The following is a 14762-nucleotide window of genomic DNA, read 5'->3' as shown; positions in this document are numbered from 1 at the left end:
AGCAGTATAATGGGTCCCTCTCTGGAAGCAAAACAACTGGGAATAAGCAGGTGTCTTAAAGAAAGCAAGAAGAAACCCCACCAGACCCCTCCTCAGAAAACTGACGCGCTCTCTTCCTCTGACATTACTAAATACTGACATCAATGTTTACAGAGCCACAAAAGACATGTCTTTCCCCCTTCTAATTGTACTGCTGTGACTAAAAACTCAACTAACATTGGCAACACTGGTCTGAACATACCTATTCCAAAGCCTAGTAAGGAATCAGAGGTACATGCTTTGAAGAGGACTTGATTCAGATGTTGTTCTGTCCTACAGTTCTACCCCAAAACCTCTTCGAAACCATGAGTATGTTGCCATGGTAGCATGTGCTAAAACCCATGCCTATTAGGGATGCTGCTCATCCCTAATACTCAAACTTGAACATTCACCTGAGTTTGCTCTATAAATGTTCACCAGAAAGGAACCAAAAACATCAAGTAAGGTGAAGAAGGCAGCAATTTCTGCTGACTATGGCAGGAATAATCTGAAAAGTTATACTACTCAGACCTCTCAGAGAGAAGACAGAGAAAGAAGAGACAGAATCACCAACCATTGAATTAATGTCAACTATTTTCCAATCAAAATTCCTTCCTGGCATCCCCTAGTGCATCAGTTTGTCACTGGGAATGCCTCCCCAACATACCCATCCAGGCACTCAGACCAAAACTCAGCAGCTGCTCCTATCTCTCTCAGCTCCTACACTAATAATAGGGTCTAGGAAGCAATGTTCCAATAAGGCTATTCAATAATGTCTTCATGATACTTAAAATCACCTCCAGACCACTACTAAATGTGGAAATATTATATATTTAAAATAGAAACTGAAAGAAAGAATTTTCTTTTCCTGAAACCCTATGAAAAACAGCATCCTTATTCAAAATATAACACTCTTTAAAGACAAATTCTCTTAACAAGGCTTTGCTATCAAACTTGACACATCAAAAGCATACAGTCCCTTTCATCTGCTCACAAGTCTTCAAGATCCTAAAAGCAAGCAAACCATAGCTATCACTACAGGAACAGAAAGCACATACAGAAAGCTTTATTTATAAAAGGACTGAAATTGAAATAAACATTGATAGAATTATTTGGGAGTTATTTGACATTTTTGTGGTATCAGAAGCTTTTGTTTCAGAAGGGGCTTTGATTACTTGTTTTGGTTACATGTTGCTTACAAACACAGTTAAAGTTTCACTGAAAGAAACCTTTCTCTGTACCAGAGAGAAGTGGTGGAGGAGGCACTATCAGATTAATCGCCCTTGTGGCCCAGTTGCTTCCTCCATCCAAAAAAAATTGCTACTTTTCCTGCCCGACATCTTAGTTCCTAATCCCATTTTTAAATGCATTGATGGTAATTATGCCAAGCTAATTTCCAAGAAGGTATTAAAGCCAGCTTCCTTCTAAACACATTCATCTCAAGAATAACAAAAAAAACCCCAAAAAAACCATACAAGAGGAAAAAAAGCCCTCCTCAATGAAGCAAGCCTTGCAATAACTTTATTGACCTGAATTGGACTTCAGTACATCCATGAAGTATTATAGTAAGGTTGGCATACCTGGTTTTCTTCCCATCTGCATGCTTTCTATAAAAAAAAAGTGAATGATGAAATGCTATAAACCTTAAGCCAAACTGCTGACTAAAATTTCCACTGGAACAGTCGGCATGGCAAGGGCAGAACAGCTGCTTTCTGAGCTCATACTGCCATGCTGTCTGTACTGAAATGTCCACATGACAGCAGGAGAATATGGAACATCCTCCTCTCAGATTCTATATTAAGCTAATTTACTTGAAGTTTATATATAAAGTTATATAAACTTTATAAAGTTATATATAAGATTCTATATTAAGCTAATTTACTTGAACAGTTTGTAACTACTGCTCAATTCAAATAATGACCGCAGAAAAAGAGCAATGGGTGCAGCCTCTCCTAATGCAGAAAGGACTCAAACACAATGCTTCTTTGACATTTCAAAATTCATAAAATGCTTACCAGATAACCCTAAATTCAAAGCAATAGATTAAATATTGATAGGAAAAAAGATACAAACTAGTGAAGGGTTTGCCCAAAGTTGCTCACAAAGTCACTTCTCTAGACACAGCTTAGTCTTTCATTTATAACATAAAATTATTCATGTATATGAAAAGAGAACTAACTTTGCAGACATGAACCATGACCACTATAGAAAGACCCTCAAGACTGGCAGCAACCTATTTGCAGCAACTAAAAAAAAAAAGTACCCTATATACAAATTATGTTGCACCAAAATATAAGGTATTTTTGTAAATTATTAAAGACGAATTCATACCTAAGACACATTCTAATTACAGATATATTACAGTGGGTAATAGAGGCAGGAAGGGAAATGGAATTTCCAGGTAAGTGAAGACAAAGAATCATTTCTCTTGAGTCTCAAAGCTACATTTTCCAAATAAAATTTGCATCTGGGATATCACATACTACATATACAGTGTAATATTTGTATAAATACAGTAAAATTTTCCGTTATGTTGTGCATGACTGACCTTTCTCACAGATCTTCAATCTGCTTGTTTTCAGGTCTCAGCCCTCTCCAAGGTCATTTCTAGTCATCAATACCCTCAGAGCTGGTTGCACTACTTGGCTCACTAGGTTCCAATCTCCTTCAGTTTTGCTACAGGTCCCCAGCAAAGTTCATCTAAACAGAGTGCCAAGTTCTACACATGACATTCAAGGATGCAACACAAACATTTCCTAAGTTCATTACGCTAACTACGCAAAAACTTGAGCTGCATGTCTGGAGCTTTGAACTATTCCTTCACAAAACATTGCAAAAATACTGCAGTGAGAAGAGAAACACAGTTGGCAACAATAAATTTCCATGCTTTACCAGCTAGTTCCCTACCCCTCAGGATGGCAGCCTTCCCCCTCAGGTACAACCCTACAGAACCTTGTGAGACAAGCAGTAATGGTGTTGGAAGACACATAAATGTGTTTTGTGAAACAAAACAAAAATAGCCATGGGAGAGAGGAGCAACATAAGATTCTTCTACTTCTTTTGTTGGTTTTGGCTGGGATAGAGTAGATTTTCTTCATAGTGACTGTTATGGGGCTGAGTTTTGGATTTGTGTTGAACACAGTGACAGTAATAGGGATGTTTTTGTTATTGCTGAGCAGGGCTTACACAGAGCCAAAGCCGTTTCTAGTTCTTGCATAGCTATGCTGGTAAGGAGACTGGGGATGTATGAGAGGTTAGGATGAGACCCAGCTGGGAGAGGTGACTCCAAGTGACTGAAGGGATATTATACAGAATATGCTGAGTTGGAATGGACCCACAAAGATCACTGAGTCAACTCCTGGCCATGCACAGCACCATCCCCAAAAGTCACACTATGTGCCCAAGAGTATTGTCCAAATGCTTCTTGAGCTCTGTCAGAGTTGGTGCTGTGACCACTTTCCTGGGGAGCCCATTCCAGTGCCCAGCCATCCTCTGGGGAAATTTTTTCCTGATATCCAAGCTAAGCCTCCCCTGACACAATTTCAGGCCACTTCCTCACATCCTGTCACTGTCTCCACACAGAAGAGCTCAGTGTCTGCCCCTCCTCTTCCCCTCATGAGGAAGTCGTAACTGCAGTGAGGTCTCTCCTCAGTCTCCTCTTCTCCAGGCTGAACAAACCAAGTGACTTCAGCCACTTCTCATCGGGCTTCCCCTCAAGACCCTTCACCACCTTCATTGCCCTCCTTTAGATGCTCTCTAATACTTTAATATCTTGGTTATACTGTGGCACCCCAAACTGTCCCCAGCACTGGAGGTGAGGCTGCCCCAGTGCAGAGCAGAGCAGAGCAGGACAATGCCCTCCCTTGCCCAGCTGGCCATGCTGTGCCTGATGCCCCCAGGACACAGTTGCCTTCCTGGCTGCCAGGGAACTCCTGACTCACATTCAACTTTCCATTGACCCCCAGGTCCCTTTGCCTCTCGTTCCCCAGTCTGTACGTACACCCAGGGTTGCCCCGTCCCAGGTACAGAATCTGACACTTGCCCTGGCTGGTGATTGCCCAGCCCTCTATTCTGCCAAAGTCTCTCTGAAGCATCTCCCTGCCTTCAGGGAGGCAACAGCTCCTCCCAGTTTTGTGTGATCTGCAAACTTGTTGAGTATCCCTTCCAGTCCTGCATCCAAGTTAGTAATGAAGGTGCTCAAAAGCACAGGGCTTAAGATGGAGCCCTACAGAACACCACTAGTGACAGGTCTCCAGTCCACCCCCTTCACTACAGCCCTTTTTGCCTGACCCGTGAGCCAGCTGCTCACCCACTGCAGGGTCTGTTTGTACAGCCTGTGCAGAAGGACCCTGTGAGAGACAGCATCCAAGCTCTGCTGAAATCCAAAACGTTTACATCAGCTGGCTTCCCTTGATCAACTAGTTGCATTATCTTGTCATAAAAGGAAGTCAGGTTTGATAAGCAGGAATATTTGTGCCATGGTGTCATGGTCCATATACAAAGAGGAGAGAAGAAGGAGGAAGTGGGGGAATGTTTGGAGTAACAGCATTTGTCTTTCCAAGTAACCCTTACATATGATTGGGCCCTGCTCTCCTGGAAATGACTGAACACTTGCCTGCCAATGGGAAGTGAATAATTCCTTGTTTTGCTTTATTGATGTTCATGGCTTTTGCTTTCCCTGTTGAACTGTCTTGATCTCAACCCAGGAGTTTTCTAGCTTTTACCCTTCTAATTTTCTCCCCAATTCCACTAGCTGGGAGAATGAGCAAGTGGCTGTGTGATTCTCAGTTATTAGCTGGGATTAAGCCGTGACACTTCTAATAATTAAAAAAAAATAATAAAATAAAGGCAATAATTCTAGGTAGTTTGATTTCTTTTAGCAAAGATGCTGAATCCCCTGGAACAAGGGAACAGCTACAAGAGGCACAATATAAATTTGTGCATTTAGAAATTACTGAAAGCATAAAATGAAGCACAATAAAAGAACAGTAATATTACCACAGAGCCAGTGTTTGAGAGCAGATTGGACAAAGTCAGCTTTGTTCCTGAAAAGCTTGCAGGCTGACGAGTTGAACAGGCAAAAGCTTTGGAGAAACAGTCTTTTGGCTCGTGACTGAGTTTGTCAGTCAGTCCAGGCCTCTCCAACAGAGAGCTTACAACCTTGGATTTTAAGAGGAAAGAGGTATGGACAAGTTACACTGCTTTGCTCTCAGAGCACTGATGTGTTCCAAAGGCTGACACTATGCAGCAGTCACAGTCTGTTAATCCACATAAGCTGCAAGCTCATCCCCACAACAGATTTCTAAGAACTGGGATCCACTGTCAAAATGATATTTTGACAAGTTTGTGACCTGGCAGCATGCTCTTTCCACCTGTTTGCAAGACAGCAGGATTTCTTTTGAAGAAGCACATTCTAAGCAATTACACTTTTTTGTAAAACTGCTACAAGTTTCCATATACTTTTTTTTGTTCCAACACACATACGTTCAAATATTAACAATATTTTTCAAAGCAAGCAACTCTAATGACTGATAAAATCACAGATTAAACCAACCAAACAAAAATACAGTGCTCTCTCTCTGTTTGGGAAAGCATCCCAATTTTTGAGATTTGATACAATACAATCTGATTTTTCTTAAGGCTTAAACACAATGTATGACAAATTTCATACTCCTCAACATTAATTAATTCATTTTTTCTAAGCCCCCATGCACCTGGAGGAAAAAGACACATTCAAAGCTAAAAACCATTCACCAGCAACAAAGTGGCTGAGAACCTATTCCTGGACACCATACACACTACAACGTCCTTCAAGGCCCAGCTCTGGTACAAAGCCCTGCTCAGTTTCATCCTGGATATTCAATTTTCCCAGCCAAATTAAACAAAGAATTGTTTTTCCTCTTCAAGGACATGAAGTCCCAACCAGCCAGGTGCACATACAAAAGCTGACAAGGACCCAGGGAAGCTGTAACAACCAGACCTACTGAGAGACAAAGCCCCTCTCTGACCTACCTATTGAGCCAAAAACCTCCTCCTGCCCAGTCCTCTCATTTAAAGAGGCAACAACAGGCAGTTTACTCAAAGGTCTGAGCTGCAGTAAAACCACAATCTACTTAATAACACTGTGATTTTCCATCCCTGTATATTATTTTTCCCGTCACGCTGCTCCTTTCCCACAAAGGACAAGCCTAGCATGAATGATTTACAGGAACTTCTGATTTGGCCTTGGCCTGTGATGGCCACATAGCTTCTGAGGGCCTGGATGTTTTCTCTCTATTTTTATCCTGAAAGATGAGCAAACACACAGGATGGAAAAGAACAACAAAGGGAGGATACAAAAACAGAGCAGAAGGAGTAAAAGACAAAGACCATGGTACCTGCAAGAAGCTCCAGCCATAGTTACAATCAGGTATGGAAAAACAACATGACATTGAGGTTGTCTGTCAAAATTTGCCACAATTGTCTGTTTAGAATTGGAGGATAGTGTAAACCAGGCCACACACTTCCCTTTCCAGTATGTTATTTCCCAGTGAGATACCAAGACACATGTTTTGGACAGAAGGCACACATTTATCCCAGCTGTATAATATGGGGCTTCATAAATTACTGCCCTCTCTCCATCAAAGTCACACCCAGAAGAAAACAACCTCCACAGGAGCTGCTGGGATGGAGTACAAGTACCTGCTTCAACTCATGGCAAAACTGATGGCTGAGTTTAAATTTGGCAAGGAAGATGAGTTTGACTTAGCAACGCGGCAGATTTTGGGTGCTGATTAAGATTGACAACTACAGTGGGTGGCAGCAACCACCAGCAGAGAAATGTTACATTCCCTGAACAGTAGTTTCTTAAATTATTCTGCCAATATGTGCCCGAGTTTATCTGATCATATATTTTACACTCATTAGATACTCCAGAAAGCATTCAATTGCTCCAAATGTCTTAATTAGCCAACTCAGAAACTTGAAGACTTTTAAAATATAACCAAAACACTGAGCATATTGTAATGTCTAAAGGACAACTGTCATAGAACATAGAACAAATATGGGACTGAAACTCAGAAAAGTGGCATTAGACACAAAAGGAAGACCCATCAGACATGAGCAAATCATAAAAAATATCTCAAGAAGCCACAACCCACACTATCAAAACATTAAGTATATTGTCAAGATTCACATGCTGTGAACTCTATCTCTAAAACAGCCAAGCCCGTGGTTTTTAGGTTAATATGCTGAGTGTTGCAGTAGTGACTGAGGTTGCCATTGTAAAACAAAAGCACTACAGTCAATGTAAACCTTACACACTAATTACGTAATGTTACAAAACAGCTGGGAAGGAGGAGACAAGTACTGGGATGCAGCTCTTCAGTGCCAGTCCAAACATGTTTCCACATGCTCCCTGTCTAAAGCACCAGCAGAGCACTCAGCCTGTTTGGTACTTCCCCAAAAAAAATAAAAAAAAAAAAAAATTATCACCATAGCACTTGCTTTCCTGGACCCTTGGAAAAACATCTGGGCCAGGCAGACAGAGATGTTCTGCCTTAATAAAACTTCAAAGAAATTTTAGACTGGACTTGAGAAGTGTTATCAGTGTCATAAGGTCAGCTTGCTAAAATTTGCAACATTTTTGCAATACCCAGCTGGAAGGCACAGGATAATTTTAGGAAGAGCATACACCTACAGCCTTAGCAGTAGGCCTATTTTTCTTAATTGCAAGCAGGTGTTGGCACTTTACAGACTGTAGGGCAAATCCACTCCTTTTTACAACTCCTGAAGATAGACTGAGATTCCATAGAATTCTAAAATCACATTTCTAAAAGTCTTGTCATTTTAAAAAAACATCAAGGAAAAAACCTTCTCAACATGATCTACCAGACAACTTCTCTAAAAATTATAAACTTATTTTGGTTTGTTTTGTCCCGAAGACTGACAATTACACCTATTGGTGATGCTCTTTTTAAGGACCACTCACACATTTTATCTAAAGCTGAAAAATGATACCCTTTCCCCAAATGATTAAAAGACAAAATCACTTCATTTAATGACAGTTTTTCTCATCTCTCAGAACTAAGGAAATCCATATAAATTCATGAATTTTCATATTTTCTGATATCACAGATGTTCAGTAGCCCAACACTCTGCTTTCAATACAGAAAAAAAAATGAACAGTGGAACATCTACAGGACAAAGACAGTAATGGAGCTAGTTAGTAATTCAAGCTGAAGAGATGAGATTCAAGCTGACAAACTGGCATCCTCCACAGAATGAGCCTGACACTTTTTATAGCTACTGACACAGTAACGAATGCTCTACTTGGGGTGGAGCTAAACAAAATGTTCTTTAGAGTACTTTCTTAAATTTAAGCATTTCCCTGGTCCTTGTACAGAAACAACTTTATCTACAAGCAGAAAAGAAAAAAAAAAAAAAATAAAGTGCTGTCAGAGTTAATTAGGCCTCGCTGTGGCAATTATCTTGAAGGGAAGGGAAAACCAACATTTTATTACATTATTATCAGCAGCTCTTTCTTAAGGGAAAGCTCTGTTAGATGGGCCCCAAAGTACCTGTTTGCCTTAGTTTTCTAATGAGCTCAATAATGGAAACAATTCCAATAGAAACTTGGAGGTTTTTAAAGGTACATACAGCTCAGTAGCCTTTGCAATACTGCCCTTGAAGTAATTTTTACCTAACATGGCCCTAGCAGAGTATATTTCAAATTTAAATCTCAGAGCATTCACATACAACATTGATTTGCTTATGGTTATCACACCTAAAGCATGCTTTACAATAGAAATAAAGCCTGGGTGTAGGTTACTAATTGAAAAATAGAATAGCTTTCTAAAATGCTAAATGTAAAGATTTATTAATTCAGAGGTCTCACTGAATTCAAGGCAAAATAATCAAATATAGAGCCCTAACTAACCTCAGTTGACTTAGGAAACTTTGCACACAAGTTCAATATTCCCCCCTTCCCCATTAAGTAAGAATGGCATTAAGTTTTTACTCAACCTTTGGATTCTACCTAAATCTTTAGTGAATGCCCATTTCCTGTCTAGCTCTATATTAGTGGTTTTATCTTACTTCTTTGACATGTACTAGAATGTCAGTAAACATTGTTGTTGCAAAAAAAATTCCTAAGACTTTGAAAGCTGGCACACATTACACATGGTTTCATAACTGCAGATTATATTAAGGAAAGTTTTAAAAAATGGCCAATTAGTGCTTAAGAAAAAAATGCACCACAGCTCAAGTGGTCTGAGAGATTTTTATGTGGTGTTATTATGTGGATTACCACAGCTTTCATATTTGCATAATAATATATACACCAAGTCAGGCCAAAATCTAATTAGACCAGTGTCTGGAAGGTCAACCACCACCACACACCAAGAGAACTGGCCAAGAAAAAGCATATGGGTTTGGACAACTCAGATACCAAACTGGGGCTTGGGATTGGATTAGGTTCTTCAGTCATCTTCCTTAAAACAAATACTCATCAGTAACTTTGTATATTCTAACTCTTCCTACACATATAATAAATTTGGTTGCCATTTTGTATGCTGTCTGGAAGAGCGCAAGAAATAACTCTTCCATGAAAGACACAAAATGCAAATGGCAATAAGAAACAGTCACTGAGTATACTGGGCTGCACTGGATAGCCAGGATGTCTGCTGCACCAAATACATCCATCTTCTGTCTTCACCAGCCCTTCAGAAAGTCACTGCAGCTGACTCAAACAGAATTCTGCTCCGATTTGAGGCTAAATCCAACAATGGGGAGGCTCTGCTTTCAGGCACATGGAACAGCTGTGAGCATGCACTCACGAGTATCCTTTGCAAAGGCCCTGTGAGAGGGCCAAAACCTATACCCATCCTGACTCTTCCTATTCCACTTGGCATCTCATTAGCAGTGGCAGCTCCTGCTGCAGGGATAAAAAAAAAAAAAAAAAAAAAAAAAAAAGAAAAAAACCTTCCAAAAATATCTTCAAAAGCCCCCCAAAAATCTCACACTCGTGTGAAGAGACCTAGAGTTGGACCAACATAGGGAGAAGAATTCAGACTAAATATATAGTATTTATCCAGTGTATTCTTTAGCTTCCAACAAATTGCACTGCAGATTTTTTAGAGCTCAGAACTAAACCTCTTACATTCCTTTCATGATTCAGAATAATCATTCTCTTATCAGGCACCTTTAAATTCACTTTCACTGAAGCACAACTACCCTACCTCCATCCAGAAGTTATTTATAAACTCTATTGATACTAACTTGTTTAACTGAACTGGAATCCCCTAAGAAATATTGCATTTCTATTTTTACAAGTTTATGTGTATGCCACTTGTATTTACTGATTAGTAACAGTAGGGGAAAATGGGTTTGTACGCCTTTTCAACACATTTAACTGTCACAAAAAAAAAGGAAGAACCATCTATTGTTTATTCATCCTTCCAATATTTAGCTTGAACTAGACAACTCGGTGATTCAAAATCTTACACAGGAAACAGACAGTTTTGAGTCACTCTTGTTTATCTTTCTATCACATTCTTGAAACTACCGAAACTTTAAAGTGTAAAGATACACTTGAAGTATGCTTTACTCTGGAAATTTAACAATTTAAAAAATGTAATTTTTTTTTTTATTCTCTTTTTAGAACAGTATAGTCCAGTACTAGCAAAAAATCAATTCTTCTGACTTTTAGGTGAAAAATACAATCTCGTACAACTGAGGAGACAAATGGAAAGGAGCCAATGAGAGGATCCACATCACGTTACTGTTGTGCCCTGCAAGACACTGATAGTTCCTATGAGTTAGAGGAAGTGGTAGCAGTATCTGCTATCACCTGTCAAGATGTAACCCAGTGCAGGCAGCATCAAAGTCACTTACAAGGCTGTCTGTCAGGCAGGAAGAGGGATCTATTCAATTGCATCAGTTATTCACACCTTAAGAATCCCCATAATGTTTGCTGCCAGCTTTACAAGTGAAATGAGGAAATTGCTAAGGGAGGGAAATGCTGAAATGCTGACAGTGTCTATTGCAGTCCCACAAATCACACATCTCCCACAAATTCAAGAACAATAGTACATCTACTATGTTTTATACTTTACACACCACTCAGAGCAGCTTACCACACTCAAATATCAATTACACCAGGTGCAAATCTCATATTTTACCTGGTTCTAAAACAGGGAAATATTTTAGCTATTATCAAGATGACATTTTTTGTACAAAAGACTAAAACAATTTTCTAAAAATCATCAGCAACTGTTGTTTAAGAGGCGTCATCTAAGCTCACTATAGCCTGCTTTATTATCACATTCTCAAAATTGCAGTGAGACTCTCTTTGTGCAGAAAATGCAGTTTGGACACATATGAATAGACCATTGTGTCTAGACCACTTCTCAAGCTGAATTTTTGGAACAAATACTAATCCCATTTGGTTTCCTGACAGCAAACGAATCAGGTTCCTCAAAGAATTTAGATGATAACATTTTCTTCTGAAAACACAAGGAGGGCCAATACCCTAACCACTGGGGTTTTAGTGGGTTTTAACCACTGCGCTTCTCGTGCTTCTTCTACTTCAATTTGTCTTTAAATGTCTGTTGAATAGTGGCACTTCTTCACCAGCACCAGCAGAAGGCAACTCAGCTTCAAACCTGTCACTCAGGGCACTCTAAAGAGAAGAGACAAGTGCAGAAACCTGAAATGTGGGAAGAAGGGTCTAACCTGTTTGTACTTTTCAAACAAGTATGCTGAAGATGTTTGTTAGAATAAGATACAGCAACTAAACTCAAGAATAAACCTTCTGACTGTCATCTCAGAAAGGAAGGCAGTGCTTAGACCTGAACAGGCAGGATCTCAGATAGCCTCTCTAAATATTCCTCATGAGCTAGCCCGAAGGATTTCATGGAGCCCTCTCAGGCCAGGTGGCTCTGGCCAGCACCCTTGGCTTCCACCACACACAGGAAAGCACCCTGAGCACTGCACACAAAGCCAATTTACCAGCACAGGATTCTGGTATGCTGTGGACAGGATGCTCATATGAGTTAGGGCTTTCCTCACCACAGCCAGCTCCATGCTTTCAATTTAAGCTATATATACATTACCATACATGAGCAACTGAGAGCTTGGGGTAGTTGCCAAAATACTATCTAGATGCTTGAGGAAGAGAAATGGAATGATTTCCCTCTACTGTTCTTATCCAGTTTTGGGGACACTTTTTTATTTTACATTCCAAGTTAAAATGATTTATACTGACACTTCAAGTCACAGATTTTGAATAATCCTCTAAGACCACAATTTGCAGTAACTGAATGTTAACTGGCCAAAGAAGAACAGTTTCAGACAAGTGCAATTTGATATGGCATTTCCTACCAGAGACAAAACCAGAAAACAGTGGTTTTTATTTACAGAAATGAGTTAATTCTGGTTTTAAAAATTTCACCATATCCAGGCAGCTACACTGATCAAACCATCAGCCAAAACCCTATCAGTTTAATGGAAACATCCTGACAGCATGGTTTCCTGGCTTCAGAAGTTTACCATAAGTGCTGTACACTTCCGAGAACACAGTGCCAGAACACTGTATTAGTGGTTTATTTGAAAAACTGGTATAGCAAATCATCCTACTAAATATTTAGGTGACTACACAACTGTGTCTTATGTTAAATGGAAAAAATACATTAGCACAACAAAATAACAACAAAAAATACTAAGAACGTGCATGAACATGGTTATTCAAGGCAAAAAAACATGATTCCCACATAAAACACATTATAGCTAACTATACACACTAGAAAGGAATACAACAATTAAACGCAAAATTAACACAACACAATCACATTTTAAGAGGCCAAAGGCATAGAACTGGTAACCAGCGCTGTCAGCACAAAACTAAGTCTGATAATTCCTGAACACACTTCTTTTGACAGAGGCATTTTCCAGCAGCCTCTCAACAGGCTGCAATGCACAGGCACGACATGGCTATGGTCGGGTAGGCGATCCACAGCCGCTCAGCTTGCGGCGAACCAGCAACACCTGGGACCGAGTCCTCCCGGCGCATTTCACACGGAGCCAGGGCTGCTCCGGGCTCGGCACCGCCGAACACACAAGCCAGGCCCGGCCCAGGAACCGGGCAGATGCAACAGGAGCGACCCGGCGCTGCCACCGCCTCTATCCCGTTTTCCCCTCCGCGGAGAAGGGCTGCAGAGGACCTGCGTCTCCAAGCGGCTGATGGGGAACCCAAGGGAGAGGCTGGAGAACGCCAGTGCAAAGCTCTATGTGCCACAAAGGCGAGCGCCGCCGGCTCAAAGGCGAAGCTCCCGGCGCCGGGCAGCCGCCCCCGCAGCTCCCCCCGCTCCCCGCCACTCACTCTTGGTCGCGGCGATCAGGTTCTTCCCATCCTTCAGCAACTCCTTGATAAACTTATTGGTCTTCTCCAGCTCGGCCTCGTGGGCTCTCACCCGCTCCCTGAACCAGGGGCTGTCCAGGTAGCAGTCGCTGAACTCCAGAGGCTGCAGCCCCATGGCGGCGGCTGCTGCTGCTGCTGCTGCCGCCGCCGCCGCCGCGCCGGGGCTCGCCTCGGCTCCCCGCGAACCGCAGCACCGCCGCCCTCCGCAGCCGCGGCCACAAAGACGGAGCAGCAGCTCCCCCCGCGCAGGGCTGGGTGCGGGCACAGACAGCCGCGCTCAGCGGAGCCGCCCTCCCGGCAGCCCCGCCGAGACACGCCCGAACGGGGCGGGCCGCGGGTTCTGCCCGCCCCTTCCGAGCTCCCCGCGGCGGTGGCGCGGTGCGCCTGGTCCCCGGGCAAGGCGGCTCAGCTGAGGCGCTGCGGGCGTCCCCGAGCGGAGAACGTGGGCAGGCCCCGCTACCAGAGGGAGCCCTCTGCTCCGCAGTGACACCTCGGCAAGTTAGAGATGGACAATCACCAACCGCGCGAGGGGCAAGTGCAGGAGCGTGCACCCGGGACGGGGCAACCCTGGCTTTGTGTGTAGCCTGGGGAACGGGAGAGCAGCGCTGTGCAAAGGGCACTGGGGGTCCTGGTCGGTGGAAAGTTGATTGTGAGTCACTGCCCTGGCAGCCAGGAGGGCCAATCCTGTCCTGAGGGACGTCGGGCTCAGCATCGTCAGCCGAGCAAGGGAGGGAATTGCCCTGCTCTGCTCTGCGCTGAGGCGGCCTCACCTCGAGTGCTGGGGGCAGTCTGGGGTGCCACAGTATAAAAACGACATTAAGTTATTAGAGAACATCAAAGGAGGGTTACGAGGATGGTGAAGGGCCTTAAGGGGAAGCCATATGAGGAGTGGCTGAAGTCACTTGGTTTGTTCAGCCTGGAGGAGACTGATGAGAGACCTCATTGCGGTCTTCAACTTGTTTGTGAGGGGAAGAGGAGGGGCAGGCACTGATCTCTGTGGTACCCAATGACAGGACTTAAGAAAACAGCATGAAGCTGAGTCATAGGTGGTTTGCGTTGTGTATCAGGAAAAGGTTTTTCACCCAGAGGATGGTTGGGTACTTGAACAGGCATCCCAGGGAAGTGGTCATAGCCTCAAGCCTGACAGAGCTCAAGAAGCATTTGGACAGTGCTCTTAGGCATATGGTGGGATTCTTGAGATGTCCTGCGTTGGGCCAGAGTTGGACTCAATGATTCTGATGGGTCCCTTCCCACTTAGCATATCCTATGGTTCTATGATTGTACCAGCCACTGGGTCCCCTGCACCTCATGGAAACCTCTGTGAGCTTTAGGAAAGGTGCTGAGCAGG

At 42.5% G+C, this 14762-nt stretch overlaps 1 protein-coding gene across 1 annotated transcript in view; it reads right to left on the bottom strand.

The window, feature by feature from the left end:
• Window positions 1-13529, bottom strand: part of ARHGAP10 (Rho GTPase activating protein 10) — a 137976-nt gene extending 124447 nt beyond the window's left edge. Inside the window, exon 1 of the mRNA XM_053975411.1 lies at window positions 13376-13529. Coding sequence (XP_053831386.1) covers window positions 13376-13529 — 154 coding nt within the window. The remainder of the gene's footprint in view (window positions 1-13375) is intronic.
• Between the last annotated feature and the right edge of the window lie 1233 nt (window positions 13530-14762).

Source organism: Vidua macroura, chromosome 4 (genome assembly GCF_024509145.1).
Source record: "Vidua macroura isolate BioBank_ID:100142 chromosome 4, ASM2450914v1, whole genome shotgun sequence".
NCBI lineage: Eukaryota > Metazoa > Chordata > Aves > Passeriformes > Viduidae > Vidua > Vidua macroura.
The sequence above is the reverse complement of the archived record's forward strand: the minus strand, read 5'-3'. Positions and strand labels throughout refer to the sequence as shown.